This window comes from Archocentrus centrarchus, chromosome 9, assembly GCF_007364275.1.
Source record: "Archocentrus centrarchus isolate MPI-CPG fArcCen1 chromosome 9, fArcCen1, whole genome shotgun sequence".
Lineage (NCBI taxonomy): Eukaryota > Metazoa > Chordata > Actinopteri > Cichliformes > Cichlidae > Archocentrus > Archocentrus centrarchus.
The window spans coordinates 16,251,484-16,277,061 of NC_044354.1; the positions used below are offsets into that span (position 1 = coordinate 16,251,484).

Genomic DNA, 25,578 nt, shown 5'->3' on the forward strand with positions numbered 1-25,578 from the left:
TGAGACAACCAATGACAGCTGACGACAGCTCACTTCACTGTGGCAAAACGCAGAAGCCTGTGGTGACTAAGGAGTGATGCTGTCTTCAGTGCACTCACATACGCACACAATGTTTCCATTTATTACAGTGAATTTTAACACTGATTTTAAAAAAATAGAGGCAGAGGGCACTGGGCAATTTCAGTCTTAGAATAATGTAACCTCCCAGTCTGTGACAAATAAGATAAAGCAAATAAAAGCCGATGACAGTTATTCTTTAATCATTTTGGCACTACATTCAACGGAAAATGCTTCATTTTCACAAAAAATATATATATTAAAAAAGGCTCATCTATCTCATTCTCTGTCAAAATATAAAAACACAGCTGTTTAGCCTTCCACGCTGCAGAACAGATGGATAGCAGTAACATACTTCTGAGGAAGCATTAGACAAAGGATTATTAACCTGGGACAGCCAAACCAATAAAAGAAATGCAGACTAAAACATAATTTTAATTACTCCTATGAATTGGGCTGGTTCGGTATGACTTAGTGCTGCTGTTATTGTTTCTATGCATTCTATACAGCAACTTAATGAGCAAGTGCAACGGAAGAAGCCTGCATTTCAGTTGATGTTTGCCAGCTAAAGTCTGTTTTAAGAGCACAAACCAGAAATGGAACGGGCAGCCTGACTACATTCTTTGTGGTATTGTGGGGGATTGAGCACATTTTCTGGTGACGAAGTGGTAGCATTACTATGAAATATAGCAATTTACATGTAAAATATTTGAGAGCATGGGCTCAAACAAATTGGCTGGGCGCACTAAGTTATACTCTCCTTTTCTGTTAATGAAAAAGCAAAAACCCTCTAAGCATTCTCTCCTGAGGACATTTCAGATTACAGCATCGTCGCTAATGGATCCACTATATATGTTCATCATCCCTGCCTGAACTGTCAAGAAGTAATATTTCTTTTGCAGCATTGATTCCTATCTTCATTTCCATTTGTAGGGATAAGACTCAATTACAGCTATTTTTTTCTACATGTTTAAACCAACCCATCATGTTAATTACACATAAGGACCCCTCTTAGAGACTTAGAGCTGCAGTGACCCACACTTTCCCATTCACAGCATTTCTTTGCTCTTCTCATTATTCTCCATAGAGATAGATACTTCTTGCACTAATTAGAAGCCCTGTCACTAAAAGGCCACCACTGGGGTAATTGGAGTGATTCTTCACATTTTAATTCACCACTCAGAAAAGCACCTCTGTCACTTGAGTGCTAATAGTGATGCATTTATTTGTATTAAAAAAGAAAAAGAAAAATATATATTTAAATAGCAACACAAAGTACTCACTCAGCGTGTGGCTCAGAACGATGATGTTTTCCCTTTTTCATTATTTTTTTTTGTCTGCCACAGCCCTCTCTTTTAAAGAACCACAAAATCCACATTCAGATGTCAGGGAAGGCCAGTGGGCTGGCATTTTGATATAGTTTGCTGTTGGATTTTTCATTATAATCTAACAAAAATCATACACTTAGTGTACCTGTGCACACTGTGAATTTGGTTTAGTCACTAAGCTACAAAGAGGTAACACTCCAGCATATATATAAATAAAAGTATAGAATGAACTCTTACCCTTTCACCATTTCACTCTCTTCCTGTTCCAGACACAGACAGTATCCTGTCTATGAAGCACTCAGTAAAATGAGCCTCTAAAGTGAAGAAATTCTACAACAAATATTTTCTGTTCTCAGACTCTATTTGCAAAACAAAGAACATGAACTTTGTTTTCACAGCATGATTTTCCTTGTAATGTTTCAGTACTGCCAGAAAATGTCCACCATAACTGTTCAAAACAGGTTTTTGCTTTATTGCTAAAGAAAACATCACATACTTAAGGTCATTAACATGAGCGCTTTTCATTTTCCGCTGGTCATTTGAGATTGGAAAAAAAAAATAAAAGGAAAAAAAATTAGAAAAAAAAATACATCCTGTGTTAATATGTGCAGATAATACAGCCTTTAACAGGACTGCATGTTCTTATCTCTATTTATAGTCCAGTGCCATGAAAATACATGTCAGAAGCAAATTGAGTTATACATAATGACTAGGGCTAAAACAATTTGTCAATGAAAGGCAGCTTGGCTCTGGGGAATTATTATAGTCATTTTTCACTGTTTCTTCACATTTTGCAAGCAGGATGGACAATTGAGAAAATCATTAAGAGCATAACCAATAATGAAATACTTGTTAGCTGGAGCCCTAATCGTGATGAAAACTTTGAAAATTTAGTTTGTTACTGCACGGTACGTGAATCACTCACTTCTGTCATATCCCAGTTTATCAGTTTTAATTGAAAGCAGTCAGCTAAACAATAAAGAACAACATGACATTTTTAAAACATATTTTCCACTAGAACCTCTCCCAGAGCTCAAAAAGCTGGCCTAAGTTTAACAGCTAGAACTGCATTTATTTACAACCACAGCCTTCAGGTAAAAATGCAGCTGGCTGCACAGTGGTTACCTTTGAGTCATTTATGTTATTAAGACCACTAATTATACCACACACAGAATATTTTTACCAACAAGCAAAATATCACACACACGCAAACACACGGGCATACAAAGGTCGGGTAAAATATACCCTTTGTTGATTAGATGCTGAGATCAGGACTGTGGAGGGAATTGCAACAATATTGTAACAATTAGACTGTCCTTGAAACTACCTAAAAGCCCTGTGGCACTGCTGTTTAAAAATGCATGTGAGCAAATGCACACACAGTCAAACACACTGGCTACACATACTTAAAAAGCTTCATCTCTATCCTTGGCATTGGCAACAAATTTTAATTACAGTACTATACAAAAGTTTTGAGCAGGCCCTCGCTTCTTTATACACTGCTCAAAAAAAAAAGAATTAAAGGAACTCTTTGAAATTACATCAGATCTCAATGGGGAAAAAATCATGCTGATATCTATACTGATATGGACCGGGTAATGTGTTAGGAATGAAAGGATTCCACATTTTTCAATGGAAATCAAAATTATCAACCTACAGACAGCTGAATTTAAAGACAGCTTCAAAATCAAACTGAAAAAAATGATGCAGCAGGTTAGTCCATTTTGACAAAATTTCATTGCAGCACTTCAAAAAAAGGGACTTAGTAGTTTGTATGGACCCCACGTGCTGGTATGCATTGCTGACAATGTTGGGACATTCTCCTAATGAGACCATGGATGGTGTCCTGGGGGATCTCCTCCCAGAGCTGGACCAGGGCATCACTGCAACCTGGCAAAGTCAGGTGGACCAAAACATAATGTTTCAGAGGTGTTCTACTGGATTTAGGTCAGGTGAGTGTGGGGACCAGTCAAAAGTATCAGTTCCTTCATCCTCCAGGAACTGGCTGCTTAGTCTTGCCACATAAGGTTGGGCATTGTTGTGCACCAGCGTAGGGTCTGACAGTGGGTCCAAGGATTTCATCCCGATACCTAATGGCAGTCAGGGTGTCATTGCTTAGGTTGTAGAGGTCTGTGTGTCCCAGGCCATCGCTGACCCACCACCAAACCACACTATAAAACCTAACAGTATATCTTAATAAAAGAAGTAAGTTCATTTAACTTAATCTGCTGAAAAAGTTGGACCCACTCATTCCCATAAATTAAATAGAATCAAAAATGAATTGCTGAAGTTCTAACTCAGTTGCTTTGAGTACACTTAAATTTGTTGAGTATTTTAAGTTGTGGTAGTTCCAGTTTGCTCCACTGACTCATTTTCTTGGAGTTTACCTTATATCATTATAAAAAATGTAAACAACACTTCATCTTTCATTTGTTGTTTCTATTTCAGTTTTTAAATAATCACATACCAAATATGCAGATAATTGTTAATGATCCCTCAAAGTGTAAAGATTTGATGTTGGTCATATCAAAAAGATAGAATAATTAAATTAGTAACTTGAATAAGTTGATTCACAGAAAATTCACTATTTTAACAAATAATGTTTGTATAAGTACATTTGTAGATTTAAAAAAAAGAGGCACTCATGAGCGCCTGGGTGGCTCAATGACCACGCATGCCACATGGCGGTGCCGATGGTGCAGGTTAGCATCCCATCCTGCGTGACTTCCCTGTCTCTCTTCACCGCTGACTGTCAAATAAAGCCCCCCCCCCCCCACCCCCAAAAAAAAATGGTAGTCATGTTATGTTTCCTTTTAATCAAATCAGAGCATTTTGGGCTTTATTCATCCAAGCTGCTTTAACACAAAATATCTGAGTTACTTTTACTCATAACAAGTAATTTAAAACCGTCCTGCTGATGGGTTAAAGACCTTTCATGGCCTTGTCCAGCTCTCTTAGGGTAACTGCCAGTCACCTAGAATCTCCTCTATGCTCTTGAGACTGTGCTGGGAGACACAGCAAACTTTCTGACAAAGGCACATATTGATGTCAGTGGCCTCCACCTGTAAAACCATTCCCATTTTGGGGGTTGTCCCACTGTTGCCCCTCTAGTGCACCTGTTGTTAATTTCATCAACACCAAAGGAGCTGAAACTGATCAACAACTCCCTCTGCTACTTATCTTTAATTGACTCTATTCTATAATCTTGTTTAAAAGTGTTCCTTTAATTTTTTTGAGCAGCTTGTATTTTGCTCCCAAGGAATTTTTAAAGTGGTCTTGAGCAAATGTTCTCCAGGCTTTCAGAGTTTTCCTTTGGACACTGGAAGCTTTTTCACTCATTTTCAATCTAGTGCTTGTTCCCAACCATTTTCAGAGGATTTCTTTTTTCTGTTTCTCGAGCTTGAACCATTCAAGCATTAAAAAGGTCCCTAATTCACAGGAAGAACTTAACAAAGAACCAAATTATATGTTTAGGCACCTTGTTTTTGTAGCAACAAGGTGATTCCCAAAGATTTATTAGCTGAAAACTTGGCATATCTCGGCATGGTGTGAAAACTGGACAATGGGAGGACAAAAGAAGTGTTAGGCCGACCCCCCCCCCCCCCCCCAAAAAAAAAACAAAAACAAAAAAACAAACAAACAAAAAACAAAACAGCATAGATGCATCTGGCCCTTCAGCTGATCCATCTACTTTTCACTGAAGCATCAGAAACAGTCTTAGCTGAAGCGAGAATGCAAAAAAACCATTGATCCAAATTTGAAAGTTTTGGTTAAAATTGTCAGAGAAGGTCAGAGAGAGGTACAAAACAGTGTCAACAAGCATCTGTAAAACACAGTGGAGACTATGTCATGGTTTGAGGCTTCATTTAAACGAGAGCTGTTGGGGTGCTTGTCAAAATTGATGGATTTATGAATGCAGAAAAGTATCATCAAATGTTGATCCACCATGGAATACCATCTGGAAAGCATCTCAATGGCAACAGCTTCATTTTTCAGCATGATAATGATCCCAAACACACTGCCAATGCATAAAAAGCATTCCTGGATAGAAAACACACAATGGAACACTGTCAGTCATGGTCTGGCCTGCACAGAGCCTGGACCTCAACATTATTCAAGCAGTGTGGGATCATCTTGTGAGAACTGATCAAAAGATAGACAAGATCCAAAGAAGACCTTTGAATGTCATTCAAGAAGCCTGGAAAACAATTTCTGAAGACTACTTAAAGAAAATACAAGAAAACTGCCTAAAAGAGTTGAAGAATTAAGGTGTTCACACGAAATGTTGACTTTCAAGCTCGTTAGAAGTGTACAAACTCTGTTTTTGCCTTACAGTATACACTGTATTTCCATGTATGCTTGCACGTTTCAGTAAATGGCTGCACATTTTTCCAATATTCCTAACAAAACACAAAGAAATACAGGGTGGCTCAAGACTTGCACAGTATAGTGTTTTTGTTTGTTTGTTTGTTTTACTTTCAGTGATGTTTAGTGCGTAATGTAATCAAACTTTATAATCTTTACAGCAACCATAACCATAACCAACTCTCAATCTATATCGCTCCAAAAGCCAGTAATAGCCAGTGATATACAAGCATTTTATTGTGTTTGGACATATGGGCACTGGAGAAGTTTAAATGATTTTAAACGGCAGAAAAACAAATCTTCACACCATCTAAAAAGCACCTAAAGATCGAAACACCACTGAGGTGTTGCAGCAGAACCAGAAAATGGCAAGACAACCACTGTGAGTGATTTGATGCTTCTCTGCTATGGGATTGATGGTTGCCATACTGCTGTTAGAAACTGCTAAATAACTCACAGTACAAATCATGTTGTTGCTCTCAGTGCTAAAGGTGCTGCAGCAAGTTTAAGACCTCAAAATCTAAACTGATTTTATCTAAGAATTTGTTCTGGTAGGAAGTCTCAGGGCTTTTAGTTCAAAGACATAACATTCAAGCCTATGTGTCCAAAGGCTTTATTCAATTTAACCTCAGTGCAGTCATGCTGTGATTATAAAATAAACTGTGACAGAAAAACCTTTCTCAGGGTCACATTTCAACCACAACAGACTGTAGAATGTTTTAATAACTAAGGTCACGCTGGAATAAAGAGGAAATAGTTTCCAAATTGAAGTCCCAGAATCTAAGCAGGCTCTATATACAAAGAAATGTGACCATGCTGATTCAGATCTGCATTTTTATGTAATGTCATTAACTGCTTAACTGAAGGTAAAATATGTATAGACCCTCTTAGCTTTCACAAGCGATTTGTATTGTTTCATTCTTCTAGCACAGCCGGCTAAAACTATATTTTGCTGATATTGGTGAGACCGGCAGCATATTTCCCCTGAGTGTTCAAATGCAATTTTATGTGTGAGCTAGAAGTGGCAAGGCTGTCTCACAGTACATAGATGTGTGAACAGTAGCAAGCTCACACTCACACACAAATCAAAAGCACACAAACCAACATACAGTAAATGCAAACAAAGACATATGAAGTGTTTTGTCTGAAAATCTATGATGTATTATTCAAAGTTTGTTGCTCTGTGTTTGCGTATGTCTGAATCATTTGTTAAGGTTTAGGGGGAAAGCGCTGAAACTGGCTGGCATCCAAACATATACTGTAATACATTCTGCTCCAGAGGAAACCTTACAAATAGCCATACAAACCTGAACCCTCTCCTGATAGGACTGTCATCTGTCAGTATAACCTGCTTTGCATGACAGATGTGTAAACAGTCACTCCACACTACAAAACCACAGCACTGACTCCTTAGCATAATCCCAAAACACTGACATGACTGTACACCTCTATACTCACATCCCAATTATCCAGGCCTTATGTAGAAACACACAATGCCTCCAGCACCCCGCGCAGCATCCCACATGGCATCATTAAAGTCAAACAAGCTGCCTGAATGTTTTATGTGCCGCTCTCCTCACCCTCTCCATGTGCCAGCGCTCTCTTCTCTCAATCATGTCTGCCATTTCTTTTACTCTTTTTTTTTTCCTTCATTTTTTTTTCTTTTTACAAATCCATTTTTGTCCTGTCTTACTTTTCTCTTGTTGTTACATACAGCTTCACTTTCTCCATCACGCAGTCATGGTGTACTATGTTTTTCTATTATACTTTGTTCACGGTTCATTGTCTGTTTCACTTATATCTGACAACAGCGCGCTTCAAAGTTTCCTGTCTGTCATCACAGTACAGAGTGAGAGGAATGTAATGTGAGAAAAGACCACTATTTCTAAAATAGTTCATTATTACCATTGCTCTTTATGACCAAAGCCTGGCAGATGTATCAGCAGGCCAATGTTAGCTATTTTCCAATACTTTGATATTGGCATTTCCAATGACCAATAAAAGAAGAGACCAGAGACAGACCTTTTAACCAAGTTACGAGTGTTGATGTCATGATGCCAACAGGTAAACGAGCAATCCACAGCTTGTGAATACAAAACAAGATTGTTTTCAAAACAGCATTGTCATATCATTTTAACAAATGCTAGAGAAATCAATTTATGTTTTGTCTGTCTGATATATCGGATTTTTAAATCACCAAATATCAGCGTTGGCATCAGTGCTAAAAACCCTATATCATTCACACCTTATTTATGACCGCAGTTTTCATGGAGAAAACTTGAGTTGAGGGCAAAATCTGTGCAAAATCTGCAAAAAATGCTTATACGGTAGGTTCTTATCATTACAATTCTGTCATACTGCAATTTAAAAGCAAGAGGGTTTCCACAGGATAGGAGAGGACAGAATCTATTGATGTGATGCGCAGACATAATTCAGGATCACCAAGTAATCTGTTATATCGACCTGTCTACGCAGCTCATTGACAATAAGCACCGACTAATGGCACAGTATGAAGGTTAAATATAACAAAGTCTGAGTAAGAGGAGGGTTTTGTGCCTCAGCGCTTTGCTGCTATAAACACACATTTTCATTTTACAATTATATGCTTGTTATTGACGAAGGCCCTCTAGGTGGTTAGAGGAACACTCTGGGGTACAAAAGGACAAAAAGACGCAGGGAATTGTTGAGCAGAATTCAATTAATCATCAAGTGCAGGAAAATTACTGTTTACAACACAGCTGAGTGTAAATTTAAACATCAAACTTCTCAGTAAAATATATAAAACACTTAACATAAAGAAACCAAGAATGGACTGAATAATTACAACACAATGCAAAGAGGTTTTGTTGTTAGGGGGGCCTTGCCAAAGTCAAATTATGACAAAGAATACAGTTCCAGTGCAGTTATTATAGCGAGTAACTCCCAATTACATTTCAAAACAAGAGATGGTGCAGCTGAATAAAAGCTAAAAAATCTTCACCACATTAGAAGCGCCTTGAGGCAACTTTGTTGTGATTTGGTGCTACATAAATAAAATTGAATTGAATAGATGCTAACTGAAAACAGTTTGCCACTTGATGTCATTTCTGCAAACCCACTGAGTTTCCCACACATTCAGCAGTTTCTACTTATCGTCAGCTACAAACAGGTGATGTGATACACTAGGGATCTTATAAATAATATACCACTAAACCATTTAAAGATCAAAAACAGGAATCTGTCTGTAATTGAGGGCTTAATTCATTTGCACTTGGCTGTTGCCCAACTTGGCTGTGGCCCAACTTTATGTGGCGCCTGTCCCGTGACTGCGCTTTACCTGGATCCACGGCCATCTGTCATTTTCGGCTGCCGTCCAGGCATTGACCAGGCCCTTCTTGTTGAGCCTTGCAAAGTACGGGTACCACTTCTGTAGGCCAAAGAGAGCACGGTGGGTAGAAGAGGCTGTTATCTGTTGGTTGGAGATTATACCGCCCTCCATGCCCAGTGGGCCAGAGCATTCTGAGTAAAGAGAGAGAGAGAGAGAGAGAGAGAGAGAGGGGAAGAAATAGATGAGTCCTCCTATGATTTCAACATTCAAAAATCTGGGCAACTTGGTTTATGGATTGCATAAAGTTTTAAATAGCACAATGTCACTGATTTATCCTCCACATTTTGTTTTGTTTTATTCTTTTTTGTCTCCGTATTGGGGACAGAAATCACCATTATGGATGCTGCTTATCAGTCTGATTCCTCATTGATTCTCAAATTCATTAATGAGCTTTTTGGAAACTAATAATGTAGACTTAAACAGGTTTTCAGCAGCACTACACCAGGTTTTTTACCTCTGAACACAATGTAGACACAGAAAAGACAAAAGGGCTTACAGTACATGTAACTTACATAGGTGTAGAAAAAGCTCCACTGCCATGAATTTTGTGTCAACCTTTTGCAGTAGGCAACTGTCGGAGAACTATGCCAACAACAATAAAAGGAACCGATAAGCTTGGAAGCATGCAATTCCAATAGACTGAGCAATTTGGCACCAGTTCTCAAGTGGAACCACTTCTCAATTCCCAGATGCTCTAAAAGTTCATTTGTATTATATTAGCAAAGGTCATTAAAACTTCAACTTTTCGCTAACTATTTGTTGTCTCCATGCTGCTGCCCACATTTGATTAAGAAATTGTTGCTTCATCTTTTCCAGGAGCTGCAAGCCGCTTCTGAGCAGCATCATTCCCCAAGTCAACAACCTTTGTAATAGCTTTAAATATCTTACAGGCTACATTAAAGCGAGGAAGTATGCCACCATTATCCTCAGACAGAAGTCTTTTTTAAGCAGCTGTATTTTCCCAGTTAAGCCTAATTAGTGTGTCCAGGCATATCAAATGCATTTTAATAAACATACTTGTGGCGAAAGGGATTCTGGCAATACTGATCCAATAAAGAATTTATTGCTCTGCAAAACAAGCCCTTCTCTGTGTTTCCATTAAAAAAAGAAAAAAGAAACATAATGAGAGATGAAACAAAAATACATGCAGCACAATGTAGATGTAGAAGGGATGGGGTGGGAAAGGTATGCATAAAATATACAACATACCACAGTATGTTGCACATAAAATATTGCCTTTTTCTATCAAAACACATCTGATTTTGATTTGGTCAGATTTCAATGTGGAAAATGTTATAAACACACACACACACATACACACACACACAGTACACATACGACACTTGGTTATACTCCTGCTCCACTCCTTTACTTCATCTCCTCACCATACAAACCTTTAACCTGTAACATGTTTTGAATTTCACATAACTTGCAACGTGTTTAAGAGAGCCCATTCATAACACAAACGGCATTAAAGATGAGCTGAATTATTTGTTACATGTGCTAAAGTCAGCAACTTAGTTGATGAAGTTTTTCTGTTAAATAAAAATATAATATCACATTGTCTTCTACCTTCTCAATTATAGCAGAGTCTCTGTATGAAGCAAAGTGGACATTATTTTAGTTATTTCTGGTCTGCTGTCTTGATGACCAATTTAATGGCGAACAGTGTTTGCAGTGTGAGGCGTTTCATTCTCTATCAAAGCCAACATTAATGAGGCTGAACTCCGCACAGCCTTTGTTGTTGTGTATCTTTCACATTTATTTTGTTCTTCAAAAGCATGCGCTGAATGGAATGGTGTTAAGTATTATTACATTTTTTAAAAAGGGAATATTAATGATACTATTTATTCTCAAAGATAAAGATTTATATCCAGTTCATGATGTGATGATGAGGGAGGGATTCGTCCTGCTTTGTTCTTCATGTTTATTTCTAATGACAACAAAGATAAAAGTGGTTAGAAGATGAGCAGAACTTTTTATACTTACTTTTGTGAAATCATTAAAAAAACGATTAAGCAATTTGATTACTCAAGTAGCATGTTTCTGATCGCAGATGATTATATAGATTAAGAGCCTAAAAAAATACAATACAGTGAAAGCTGAGGGAATTTGGAAGTGTCCCAAAAGAATAAGGACACATCAAGTGCAGGGTTCAGCTAGATACACAGCTTGCTCATGCTGGTTGAAGTGTAAGTGGCTGTGCAAACCAGCCTTCAGGGGATGCCTGAAGCAATGGTCACCTAAAAGCTGTGATGCTGCCTTCACCATTTAAACAAACTACTTAAAAAAGTAGTATTTCAAACTCAGTAGTGACAGACAGAAAAGACACAGATGCATACAGACAGACAATGAAACTGGCAGCATTGAGAGATGTGAGACGACTTTCACCACACAAGAAAGCCAACAGTCTGAAGAGAATGGAACAATGAAAACAACCCTAGCATCACTTATCCAGCTGCTAAAAACAGTGGGGTCCTAGTCAACGGGGAGTCAGTGAGTAATGTTTGAGGACAGTCCAGGGCGTTCTACTGGAGGTTGGAAGGACGCATAATTATTTATTTTTGTGTGCATGTACTGATAGAGATATGTTTATATATTCCAGTATGGTAAATCACCCTTGCTTCACTAGTTCTTCTTTGTATGTGACTCACTGCTTTCAGACTGATGAGAGGATGGTGTAGGTGGCAAAATGCTGAGAAGCTGCTAGGTTTCCAATACCTGTTGGATGAACGTAATGTGGTCCTTTGAAAAAGGCACTCTAAGGATAAATCGGTTTTATTTTAGATGCACGTTACCAGTTTAAACTAAATACGGGTACTTGGAACTATAAATGTTTTTTCTTGACAAAGAGTAGGTCCGGGTCTGTCCATTCACTGGTCATTATAATACACTTGAAATAAAATACACTCCCCTGCAAAAGTATCAGGACAGTGAGGCTAATCCCTTTATTTTTGCTGTAGACTGAAAACATTTGGGTTTGACATTAAAAGGTGAATATGACACAAAAAATCGACATCGCAGCTTTTATTTCCAGATTGAAATAAAACTTTGAATCATGTGACTGACAGGTGTATTTTGTTGCCCATGTGTATCATGTTACATTGATTATCCAAACAATAAATGAATGTCTACGCTCAGCTTCAGATTTGGGTTTTGCCTGTGCAGACTGTGCATTTACAGTTAGAGGAGTGACCAACATGAAAAGCAGAGAGCTGTCTATGGGCAAAAAACAAGCAATTGTGAAGCTGAAATCAGATCCATTGCACAAATGGCTCATTGGCCATAGCCAGTACAACCATTTGGAACATCCTGAAGAAAAAAGTCATCACTGGTGTAATAAGTAACAGATGTGGAACAGATAGACCAAGGAAAATATCAGCAGTTGAGGACAGAAACATTGCAAGTGCTGCGAAGAAAGACCCTAAAACAACTGTTAGTGACATCAGCAACAATCTCCAGAGGGCAGGAGTGAAGGGATCACAATCTACTGTTCGCAGAAGACTTCATGAACAAAAGCACAGAGACTTCACTAGAAGATGCAAACCACTAATTAGCAAGAAGAACAGGAAAGCCAGGCCGGAATTTGCCAAGAGACAAGCCTCAGGAATTCTGGGATCAAGTTTTATGGACTGATGAGACAAAGATGAACCTTTACTAAAGTCTGGAGAAAAAAGGATGTGCTCATGATCCCAAACACACAAGCTCTACTGTGAAACAAAGTGGAGGTGATGTCATGGCTTGGGCTTGCATGGCTTCTTCTGGGACGGGCTCATTAATCTTCATTGATGATGTCACGCATGATGGCAGCAGTACAATGAACTCACAGAAACATTTTGTCTGTTAATTTAAAGAAAGACACAATCAAACTGGCTGGAAGAGCAGTTGTTGCAGGCAAAGTATTTACAACTAAATATCTGTTCTAATGCTTTTGCTCACATCCAAAATGGGTTCAGAGAAAAGATGCTACCTTCTTAACTGTGTATTAGATCCAGATGTAAATATCTGGAAATAAAAGCTGAGATGTTGATCTTTTGTCTCATATTGATTTTATTTTTTTAATGTCAAATCCACTGTTCCAATGCTTTTGGAGCGGAGTGTAAATAAGAACACTAAATACTACTTTTACTATTGCTAAAATATGTAGTCATGGTGCTAGCATTTATCAGGTCTCTTGTCAGTAATAGCTGCATATATATATATATATATATATATATATATATATATATATATATATATATATATATATATATATATATATATATATATATATGTATATATATATATATATATATTCCATCTTTCTCTCCCATGTTCATGAATTTAATATCTGAAGAATGCAAGGATGAAATTTCTTCAAATGTGACACAAATTCTCTCGTTGGCTCCAGAATGGACTGAAAAGAATTTGGTGCTCAAGGTTCACAGTGACCTTAAAATCACACTGTAGGCTGTAACTCAAGAATTCATGCATGGATTACAGCAAAATACAGAACAAACATCAAACGAGAGAAGAATTAAATGATGACAGAAGGGAAAATGTGGCCACGTTCCACATTTGGTCAAATACTGAATCTAGACTGTTTACCACAAAACTGTCGTTTTTGCTTAGATTTTACAGATTTTCTGTGCAGCCTGCTTTAAGATAAATGTGAACTTGTATCAAAGTTTTAGAATGTTTACAGCATTAATTATGATGTAGGAACTTCAAGACAGGGATAACAGACTGTGCAATGTAGAATAGCTTTTTCTATTTCTAAGGAAAGCAAAAGATAACCACTCTTTTTGACTTTACAGATTAATGTCACTAGAGCTGTGCTGATAACATTCTTACCTTTTTTAATAGTATATTTTTCTGATTTGAATAATATGAACAGAATCAAAGGGGTGTTGATTCCAGGGAGAATTATCCCTCCTGACCAGATGTAAAGAATGTAGCAAATTTAATTTAATAAGAGAGTATTCTTAATGAATTCTGACTTTCAATTTGTTAGGGACCCTGTAGTTACACATGCTTTTTCAGACACTGGCACCAAATGTCATATAACCCAAATTTACCCCCTGAAAATGAAATGGAAATCTATTTTTCCCCATTAGGGCCTGAAGATCGAGGAGCAATGTTGCATCAATACAATATTACATTTGTATAGATGTTGTGCCTCTTGGGCAGCTTTCTTGTAAGATTTTCCATATAGATGTTGTGACAAGACACTGCTGCAAATCCACGGTCCCTCTCACCTTGTGGCAATGATGGGCTACTCTTAACGAGCTGCCTGCCAGTCGTCCGTCAGAGCAGCAGAGGCAGCCAGCCCCCGGGCCTTGCCCTGCTGGCCCCTGAGCATACATCAGCGCTGCGACAGCACACATCACTAACACCACCACTACCGTGATGTGACAGCTGAATCCATCTCCCACAAGCACTACCTAAAGCCTAAACAAATTAGCAGCCCACTGAAATTAATGCCACCACACCAATACTAATGACCATGGTGCAAAAAGAGGGGATAAGTCAAAGAATAATAAATACGCCAAACAGATGTCAGCCGCACAACAGGCGTTCCACAGGTGACAAATGAGACTGAATAAACTGCACCTGTACCCATGTGTTCATATGTAGCTATGAATTTAAATGTGAGCAATACTGCAATTTATGCTTTAATAAAAAACAACTACACTTTCATTAGATAAAGCAGAACAAACAGAGGAAAATGCATAAATTTTGTTAGTAGAGCTAACAAAAATCCAGTTTCTGCACATATTAACTTCTTTACATTCCATTACTTAAATATTTGTGATGTTTCTACTTATTTAGTTGAAAAATAAGTGTTTCCTCTGAGCCTGAGTATATCAGCCAATACTAACTATTAAGTCAGTAATGACTGATATACTGGATGCACATACCGCACATACTGTAGATCTGCTGTGTACAGTATGTGCAATATTTATGGCAATAAAAGCATTTGAACTTTGGACGGCCTACAGCATATTGAAAAACTAGTAATCTACAACCATATTTACACAGAATAGCAACAATATTAAGAACCAGGAAAAAATGGCCCAAATAAAATAAATAATTACACTTTGCATCTTCAGAAGCATTTAAACTAGAGCTAATTTTTAATTTGACCAGCATTTCCAGTACTGCATTTCATTTGATTTGCAGGGCTCTTTATAAGGTACACCATGCTAGTACCAAGTTGGCCTTCCTTTTGTCTTTAGAACCTCTGCATTTATTTGTGGCATAGATTCAACAAGGTGCTGATCCATATTGACATAATAGTATCACTCAGTTCCTGCAGATTTCTTGGCTCACATCCACGATGTGAATCTCCTATTCCATCACATCCCAAAGGTGCTCTACTGGATCGAGATCCCGGTGTGGTCTCCTGCTGCTGTAGCCCATCTGCTTCAAGGTTCAACATGTTATACATTCAGAGATGCTCGTCTGCATACCTTGTGGTTATTTCAGTTACTATTGCCTTCCTATAGCAAGAGTAGTCTGGTCATTCTCTAACCTCTGGCACAGCAAGGCATTTACACCCAGAGAACTGCTGCTCATTTGATATTTTCTCTTTTTCAGACCATTCTCTGTAAAACCCTAGAGATGGTTGTGCAGAAAAATCCCAGTAGATCAGCAGTTTCTGAAATACTCAAACCAGCCAGTCTGGCACCAACAACCACGTCACGCTCGAAGTCACTTAGATCACCTTCTTTCCCCAGTCTGATGCCTGGTTTGAATTTCAGCAGGTCATCTTCAGCATGTCTACATGCCTAAATGCACTGAGTTGCTGTCATGTGATTGGCTGATGGACATTTGCTTTAACAAGCAGTCAAACAGGTATACATAACAAAGTCACTGGTGAGTGTATATGGTGAAACTAAGGCCCTTAGATACTTCTTTGGGAACAGTCATCATGTTTCCTCAGTAATGGATCTTTATATTAGGGTCCCAAAGAGTTAATGTCTGCAGAATATTCAGCAGTAACAAACCCAAATTTGTTTCAGCAGAAAGGCAGAGACTGCTTGTGCCAGTGTTATTTTATATATTCTATGTCTTCTGGGATACTCTGAAAGGATTTCTAATAGATATCTACTGCACTTCTTCCTTCTTGCTTTCCTTCGGGTCATGGAAATCAATACAGAAGGCACAGTCATCACTGAACAGAGAGGCAAAAGACCAACCTCCTCAGTACTGTTTTCTTCTAGCATTCTCATGCTGATTTCTGGTAACAAAAAAAGCAACCAAACAACAACAACAACAACAACAACAACAAAAGTAGCACTGGCTAATTTGCAAAAGCCACATTGTGCAGGACTTGCCCACACACATATCGTGGGCTGAAGGAACAAGCCAGAGGAGATGAAGTCCTTGCATTTCAGGCATTCTACCTTTTCTGTGCAGACTACTGTATATTTATTGGGGGGAAAAACTAAGAGTAGAACACTGAATGAATAAATAGTGCACGTTTTAGAACAGTTTGCAAATCGTAAACAGTACTAATCAGGTATAAAAAATATATATCTGTAGGATTCTGAGGAACCTTTGTCAAATCTTTGGAAAACAATTAAAATATAACCTTATCTCTGCTTGGGCTTGAAGAATTTGCTGCTACAAAGCAGACCCTTTTAATATGTATTTTTACCAGAGAGGGAGGCAGTAATGGAAAATTCTACTTATGAGAAATGAAGATTTCGGCATTCATGAAACTTAAAGCATTCAAGGAGGTAAGGTTCCGTTTTTTTCCTGGTGCTTTGAATTTCACCTTTTTGTTCTCCCAAAAAATAAAACATTTTCACTTAAATCTGCACCAATTTTAAGAGTCTGGATTTCAAAATTGCTGGGATACCTTATTCAATAGGTTATTATTCAAACTATTTTTCCACTTCACAACATTAGACAAGGACTTTGAATTTTGATGGTCAGCAAGGGTAGTTGTCACTGATGATATTGCAAAAATGAGATGCTTTATAGGAAAAACAGCACTCAGTCTGTAAGTATTAGAACTGTATGTTTGGCTACACTGCAGCACAAATGAAAAAAGAAAAAGAAAGGTCAAGAGTGTGAACTTTTAGCTTTAGGTTTGTTTGTAGTTGTTGACATTACATTAGATTAGTTGTTAGATTATGTGAGCAGTGGAGGACATTTTCCCTTTTTACCCTCAGGGAGTATATATATATATAAATGGGATATAGTTTTTATCCACTTCCTCCTCTGAAGGTGTAAACACTATCAAATTAAAGCTCTTTCAGCACTTTCACCTTGTGATCATTGCTTCATGTCACATATAATGTGTTTAAGTACACAGCTTAAACCATCCAATTACTGCACAGCATCTTTAAAAGTAATGGGCTGAATTGATCTTAACGCAATAAAATCTACACTTACAAAATTTATAGTGGGAAATGGGAATAAAATCATTAAAAAAAATGGAGCTTAGCATGTGTTCCATCAACATGACTTCACTTGTGTTTTTTTCCCTCTATATTTTTCACTCGCTAATCCAATCTGATTAGTCAGGCTGTGCTTCCTGATGTCTGCTTTCTGCCAATGAACAACTGTGGGTCATCTAAGATAGAAAATATGATGAAATCATTTGTGAGTAGGAGTGTAGGGGGGGGCTGGCTCAGGGCTCCAGGTTCACTGATATTTTAATCCTAATATTTTCCTAGACCGCAGAAATCCCCACAATAGCATAATAAACACATAAAGCCCCTTTGAGCTCTTGGGCTTCTTGCAAAAACCTTCTCCTGTTAAGACTTTTTTCCATACAGCCAGTGGGGAAAAAAAGAGGGTTGGTACATACACAGTGCTGACACAAGGCACGACAAATCCATGCTTTCAATTTATTAGCAATAAAATGTTTAAAATTTTAGGTTTAATTATGTGCCTAAAGAACTGGACCACTATTTCTTGCTTCATGCTTCAAAAACCACCGCATTTTTAAAAATATTTTAGTTAAATCCAAATAATCAAGGAATGCATAATTGTAGTATTACTCATGTTAAAATCTGACAACTAATCTCAATGTATAGATTTCAGTATTTAACAATGTTTATTCCCAAAATGGTAATTGAAGAAATTATAAATTGTGTGTGTATTTGGTAAGAGAATACTTATTTATAATTATAAATATTAATAAAAAGAATCACTTCAGAAAAGACTATAAAAATATCACCTCTTGTAAAAAGCTGCATGAGAGAGTACAGGTTATTTTACTGAAGCATACAATTAGGTTTTAAGTGCTTAATGTAGACAATGACTCATTTTTTGTCTTTTTGCCTCTGTTCACCACCACAGTGGATTTTTAATCAAAGAGTCAAGAAGCAATCAAAGTGCAGACTTTCAACTTCAAGTGGTTTCAGTTTTTTTATTTATTTATTTATTTTTTTCTTCTTTGGCCACAGTGGCTTTTTGTGACAGTGGAGAAAGACAGGAAACGGGGGAAAGACACGCGGGCAAATCGGCGCCGGGCTGGGACGCGAACCCGGGCCGCCCGCACCGCAACGCGGCGTGTGTATGTGGTCGCCGGCTTCACCACTAAGCCACCCAGGCGCTCTAATAAAAGCGATTTGACTAAAGTAAAGCCATTTTTTATATACAGTCCCCATTTACAGAAAGGTAACTGCACAACTGACTGCTAAGTTGTTTTGTGGGCAGGTGAGATTTTTTCCCTCATTATTCCGTGACAAACTAAGCAGATAAAGGCTCTAGACTTGCTTCCAAGTGCTGAACTTGCATTTGGTAGCTGTCCACAGGAACTCTCAATATGAGGTCCAAAGAGATGCCGATGCAAATGAGCGAGGCCATCAAACTAAACGTATCGAAAACAACAGCTAAAGGTTTAGGAGTAGCTGAATCAACAATCTTCTTAAAAAGAATGAACCGGCCAGTTCAGCAACACCAAAAGACCTGAAAGATCACATAACACAACAAAAGATGATGATCACAACTTTCCTTGGTTAAGAAAACAGTATTCACAGCACTGAGCCAAGTCACACTCTTGAGGATGTAGGGGTGCCACTGCCAAGGTCTACAATCATGAGACGCCTTCATGAAAGGAAATATAGTTTACAACAAGGTGCAAACCACTGCTTACACTCAAGAACAGGAAAGTCAGATTAGACTTTTCCAGAAAACATCTAAAAGAAACTGCACAGTTCTGGAAAAACATTCTGGGACAGATGTAACACAGATTTGTACCAGAATGACGGGAAAGGTGTGGAGCAGTTCATGAGTCAATGCATACCACATTACCTGTCAAACATGGTGGAGGCAATGTTATGACATTAGCATGTATGGCTGCCAGTGGAACCGGCTGATGTGACAGTTAGCTCATAACTTACAGAAGACAAAACTGAAGGCAGAGAGACCCACAAACAAGCAGCAGCTGAAGGTGGCTGCAGTAAAGGCCTGACATGTCATCTCAAGGGAGGAATTGCATGATGTCCATGGCTTCTAGACTCCAGGCACTCGTTGATCACAAAGGATTTTCATGCAAGTATTAAAAAAAAGAAAAATCCTTTATATTGGTTTTGAGCCTCTGCAAGCAGAAGAGCATGTACAAAATGGCTGCAATTTCTAAACGGTTAATGCAATTATTGCATTGAAAGTCTGCAGCTGTCTTGTCTGCACATCTTGGTTGTGCTGGTGCACAGAGACAAAACTGCAAAAATTGTGCCATTGTCCAAATACGTATGGGCCTATCTGTATCTTTACGTCTAATGATGCTCACTGAGCACACTCTGCACAGGGTGGCTCCCGCAATTATTAATCCACTTCACCTGACACTTCGCCCTCCCACCCAACTGATTCCTTTCAATAACAGCCAGGAAGCAATTTTCTGTTAGACTTTTTTAGGACATATGAAATGCCTTCAAGACTTAACCTTTTAAACCCTGGTGGTTCCTGTGATTTTGTAACCAAAAGCATGAAATTTGTGTTCCCTCCCCAGCTATCGTTAGGTATGCCTATACTCACTCTAAAACAAGAACAAAGTCCTACAGTATCAGGCATTTATATGTCATTAGTGAATATCTGATAGCTATAACCATAATTTGCAGTCTTTAATCACTGAAGCCTTAAAAATGCATTTGTACAGACCTTTTTTTCTTCTCTTTTCTTTTGCAGAAACTAATAACACTGATCGTTTTCACGTTAGCTTTTATTTGCCCAGTGTGAGCTGGCTGAGCTCACACGCTCACTTACAACAACAGCCTGGCTTTCTGTTTCACATTCAAACCTGTCCTGGGAGAATACCCAATAATGCCTCCCACTTGTACCACTGGCAACTGTGTTTACTGTGACAGTGCCACTTTCTATGTTGAAACTACGTTTTGGAAAATGAACACTTGATGTGGTTTTGGTAGTCATTCTGATTCTTTATGTCTAACACTTTACTTGTAAGCAGCAAACACAGCTCACAAGTCCTAAAAATTGTGTTACAGTGTCATACTTTTGTTAATAACCTTCTCCAACCACTTTGCCTAAGGTTCACACTTCACATTAACATTATAATGCACTGACGTCAATGACACTTTTATAAGGCTGTTACTTATATTTTGTTAAAGTTTTTCAAATCTCACTCTGAACCGGTGATAAGGATGACACCTGTACTACAAATAAAAACTCATTCATAGAACCCAAGGTTTTACAGCTGCGACTGACAAAATCAGTTTTATGTAAAATAATTTTTAAAAAACGCTTTGCATATCACTGAAAAGCTTTCATCAAAGGCAGATGCACTAAGCACTGAAGCAGAAAGCAGGTGCTCTTTATGAGATTTACCAGCAAACTATCTCTGATCGATCACTTTGTCTGGGTAACACTACCAACAATGCAATTACCTGCAGCATCAGGTGTTAGAATCGATGGTATGTTGTAAGAGTTAGGAGGTAAGAAATGCCAGAAAAAAAAAAAAAAGGAACATGAGTACTTACTGGATTGGCAGTTCCTCCCCATGTATTCTCCTGGACAATCACAGGAATAGTTGGCAACCAGATCTGTGCAAATGCCCCCATTCTTACATGGGTTCCTTTCGCATTCGTTAATATCTAGAAGAGGCAAGAAAAAAAAGGGGGAAATAATTTATATGAAGCAGATGTGTGCAATTACAAAGACTTCATCTTCATTAAAATGGATTGGTAGGAGCGTATATTGAATCTCTGTGTTGCTCGATTCTGTGCGCACATACAGTAGAAGCTCTCACAAAGACACAGATTTCTTGGAACTAATAACTTGAAAACTCAGAGGAAGATTATTTGTGCTAAAATATAATCCACTTTTTTTTTTAAAACATAGCTTACTTTCATTTTGTGAAATTCTAACATACCATATTATTTGGGGAGTATGCAAAGAGCCAGAAATAAATGAGCTGGATGGTAGTAAAGCATCTGTAGAATTCTGCATGTGGATTTTACATACATACAGAAGCGCACCAACAAATGCCTATCAAGCAGAATTAGGCCGATACCCACTGATGATTAACATTCAAAAGAGAGCACTTGAATTTTTTAATCACCTTAAATCCAACCCCCAAGACACCAGTCAATCCAAAGCCCTCCAAACCCAAGAGATGAGCCCAGAAAAAGAGTCCCCTGTGTCAGCTGGTGTTGATTCTAACTGCCTCCTCTCAAACACACCCTTATTAGTCTTGCAACACTGCTTTCCAAACACGTATCAGAGCAAACCAAATTAACACAATGCAAAGAGACCCTATCTGAAACACCAAAGAAACTACAAGCCAAAGCAGACGAGAATGTTATCTGACTCTAAACAAACATTACCAAAGAGCAGAATATCTCTTAACTGTCAGGCACAGAAAGCAGAGACTGATCCTGACCAAGCAGAGGCTCAGTTAAAATAAAGTGGTAATCAAACAAGGAAGATGAAAAAAGCCACGGCAAAAAAGCAAATAAATAAATAAATAAAAAGGGTGCTGGTGTGCTACAATAACCAAAGTTCAGCGGGAGAGGAGAGTTGTGTGAGCTTGTGTCAGCTTTACAGACACATTTTCAGATTGATCTCAGTCAACAATGTGGGTTTTATTTAAGTCAAAATAACTGTAGCTGGACTCATGTTCACTCTGCGGTGTTATAAAATCCCTGCACTGAAGTGGAGACCAGCGATGACACACGACTTTGCACCACTGACAGAACCTTTTCCAGTACGCTTATCCTCTGTCTCTTCATTCAAGTATCACAGAAACAGGAGAGCAGAATACATTATCACCTTTGCTCTGTAATTACGCTCCGAAGCACATTTTCTATGACTGATTCATCAAACTGGTTACAGAAGGTGGCAAAACTCCGACCCCACCCATTACACCCCATTTACACTCTGTTCTGTTACAGGTAGAGTTAACGGCAAGAAATTACAGGGATGATTTTGAAGCAGCGAGAGGAAAAGTGGTGAACTTTTGAACAGTTTTTTAACAAATTTCTAATGATTTGACTTCCAAACTCGCCCATGGCTGCTGCAAGACTTTTAATCCTCTAACACATACCCTGGGCTGTCTGCAAGTTATAGGTACGTTTTGGCTTCATGAATATGTAACTAAGCTTGATATTTGGAAAGCTTAAGAAAGTGAAACACGATTAAAGTAAGTCTGTTATGGCGCTTCATCGCTTTAAGATTTTATCTGCAGCATACATAATACTGCAAGTCACTTGCATTATCTCAAAATACATCTTTTTTGGGGGGTGGGAATATCGGACGCTCAGGAGGAATATAGTCAGGCTGTCACGCATAATGGTCACTGCGGTGCTGTGACTAGGAGCAGTAGCATCTTTAATCTGCAGCCGAGCAGAATAAATAAATAAATTAATAAACAAACAGAACAAAATAACAGAGGCCCACAGAGAGAAAGACATGAGAAATGTTTTGTGATCGCACAACACTTTACAGAGAACCTGCAAGAAATGATATTTGATGAAACTGAGTGGTAAAGCCTTTCCCAAAACATGATAAAGTTTTGCAGATTAAACTTTAAACACACTGTATCAAACACTCTGTTCTTCCTTTATCTGACATGCAGGAGGAGAAAGTTTGCCTGTTTGTCAGCCTTGTGTCGGACATTTGAAATTGGATATGATCTTGAGCACAATCTCGCGTTGCTTTCCTTTTTTTTAAAAAAATGTATTTTTAGACAGCTGTAATGTGGCAGCTATCTCTTTTCAGATACAGGTAATCTTACTGAAGCTCTGCTATTTGTCAATTGGCTGGCTCTACTGCTTTTTTTGTGCATTGCAGTAGATGATAAATCAACTGCGCTGTAAGCCAAAATACAGATATTTCAAATGCAATGTAGCCTAACCTGTGGAGTTCAGTGCATCAGTCTCATATATAAATTGTTTTACTTGCCAGCGTGTGCTTTAGCGAGGACAACAATAAGATCACATTTTCACAGCTGGAGCAAAAATACTCATCTCGAAAGACAGGCTACGTCAAAACACAGCATTGCTGGAGCCAGTGTAGTCAAATTTAAGCTGCAGGGCTTATGCTTGATTATAATGTAACATATACTGAATCATAATGGAACAAAAAAAAAAAAAGAAACAGCTATGTTATAGATCCAGCATGTCAGCCCTGCACCTGGCAGCCACATGACTTTTTTTTGGGATGAGTATTGTCTTATTTTTGTATTTAATCATTACAGCGATGGTTTGTGATCAGCTGTGCATGTCTGTCCTTGGCTGTTTTTCACCGCTTCAGAAGACATTTTTTTGGAGCCATTTTTATACAAAGACATTAAAGCTTCAGTTTTGCAGTTGCTGCACAGTCCCATTCCTCCAAAATTACATCATGATTACATCTTTTTCATTGTCCACTGGGGTGAATGCACTTGAGACTTCAGCTGTGCGATGACTGCAGAGATGCACTGAATACTAAATGAGAACCAGGGGTTAAAAACTGAACATGAACAGTTTTCATTTTCCATTTTCTTAACTACTTATCTATCTCAGGGTTATTTGGGGGGTGGGGGTGCTGAGAGCCTATCCCAGCTATAATATGTGTATAATAGATCCACTTTAAATAGGAAATCACTTTGATTTATTTTTGGTGCTCTTTGGGTAAATGTTTTGATAAAGGTTAGATAGCCTAAACTTTTGTATGTGTGTCTGTGTGTTCATATTTTAACCTCCTAATTGCATGCTACAATCAGACACAAACATTTCAGTAATGAAGTGTCATTATACCTCGGCTGATTTGTGTAACTGTTAGCTTTCTCATGTCCCAGCCTTGGTTTTAACTCTGCTTTGATAAGCTAGTATAGGCCAGTCTGATTGTGGCAGTGGCGAACATGGCAAAATGTATTGTTTTTCACTCACTCAGCACAGAGCCTCTATCTGTGTAGCAAACCACAAGAACACTGCAAATGCAGAAACATCTTATTCACAGGCACTGCTACTTGCTCCTCTGCTACTGCAGTTCCTGAACAGATCAGATCAGAAAACAGAAGTGTGCTTGTGGCAGAAGAGCAAGACTCTGCTCTCCCAGAGCTGTAGTGGCAACTTTTTTTTCTTCTGTGTACTTATATATATATATATATATATATAAGTATGTAAAGGGGTATGAAAAACTGATAAATTTAGCGACAAAGTTGCTAAGTTGGCAGCAATGAGGTGAACTGAAGTGTGATGATCACTGCTGTGAGCGAGAGGGATGCCATTCGCCCAAGCTGAGATGATAATTATTTCCACATTTTGAAAAAAATGAATATCCAAAACCCAAAAGTGAAAACCACATAACAAACCAACAACAAAATATCTGAATAGTCAAACATATTCATCAAGCTTTACAAGAACTGGTCTCACACTGACAGCACAGTATTAGCAAAAACATGCTTGTCAGAATGAAGAAGATTTCAGTAGATAAATGAATTCAAAGTGGAATATGTTTTATTTAAACTGTAGTTGCCTGGGCTATATAAACACATAAACACATTATAAACAATTCTCAGGCAAGTCTGCTTTCATTTATTTTAATGGATATAATCCAAAGAACCACAAATTTGTGTATGTTTTGATAATTACCAAAATACCAAAACTCACTGAGAAAACAGTTGAACTAAGATTTTTCTTTTTTTTTTTTTTAATCGAGCTATAAGTTACAGTCACTACTCTGTTTTCGTTGTCATTCATTTTCACTTGCTGTCAAATCCATTCATTTCAAAATTTTGACATTGGAAGTCTCATCCAGTGACCGATCTGTCTGTGTTCCCTGAGCCAATCAAGTCTTCAGTCTCTGTGCTTTAAATGAATTGTCTGTCACTGTCACTTTGCCTCTCATCCTGTCTATTATGTAGCCCTCCTCCTCCCCATCTCCACCTCATCCAGGTTATTCGGGATGTCTCTTCCTGTGTCTCCATCAGCCATTTGCTCACTCTTCTTCACCACATCCAATACCTGCACTCCAGGAGTGGGGCACTTCCACTGTGGGCTATGTGATTCTGCTCTATGTCAT

The 25,578-nt window shown here is 38.2% G+C and overlaps 1 protein-coding gene across 3 annotated transcripts in view; it reads right to left on the bottom strand.

The window, feature by feature from the left end:
• The window catches only part of edil3a (EGF-like repeats and discoidin I-like domains 3a), a 125,662-nt gene that overhangs the window by 36,858 nt on the left and 63,226 nt on the right, over positions 1–25,578 (bottom strand). For all 3 annotated transcript variants that reach the window (XM_030738297.1, XM_030738295.1, XM_030738294.1), the window contains 2 exons: positions 21,054–21,167; positions 9,067–9,248 (listed from right to left, as the gene is read on the bottom strand). In XM_030738297.1, the coding sequence (XP_030594157.1) occupies positions 9,067–9,248; positions 21,054–21,167 (296 nt within the window). The remainder of the gene's footprint in view (positions 1–9,066; positions 9,249–21,053; positions 21,168–25,578) is intronic.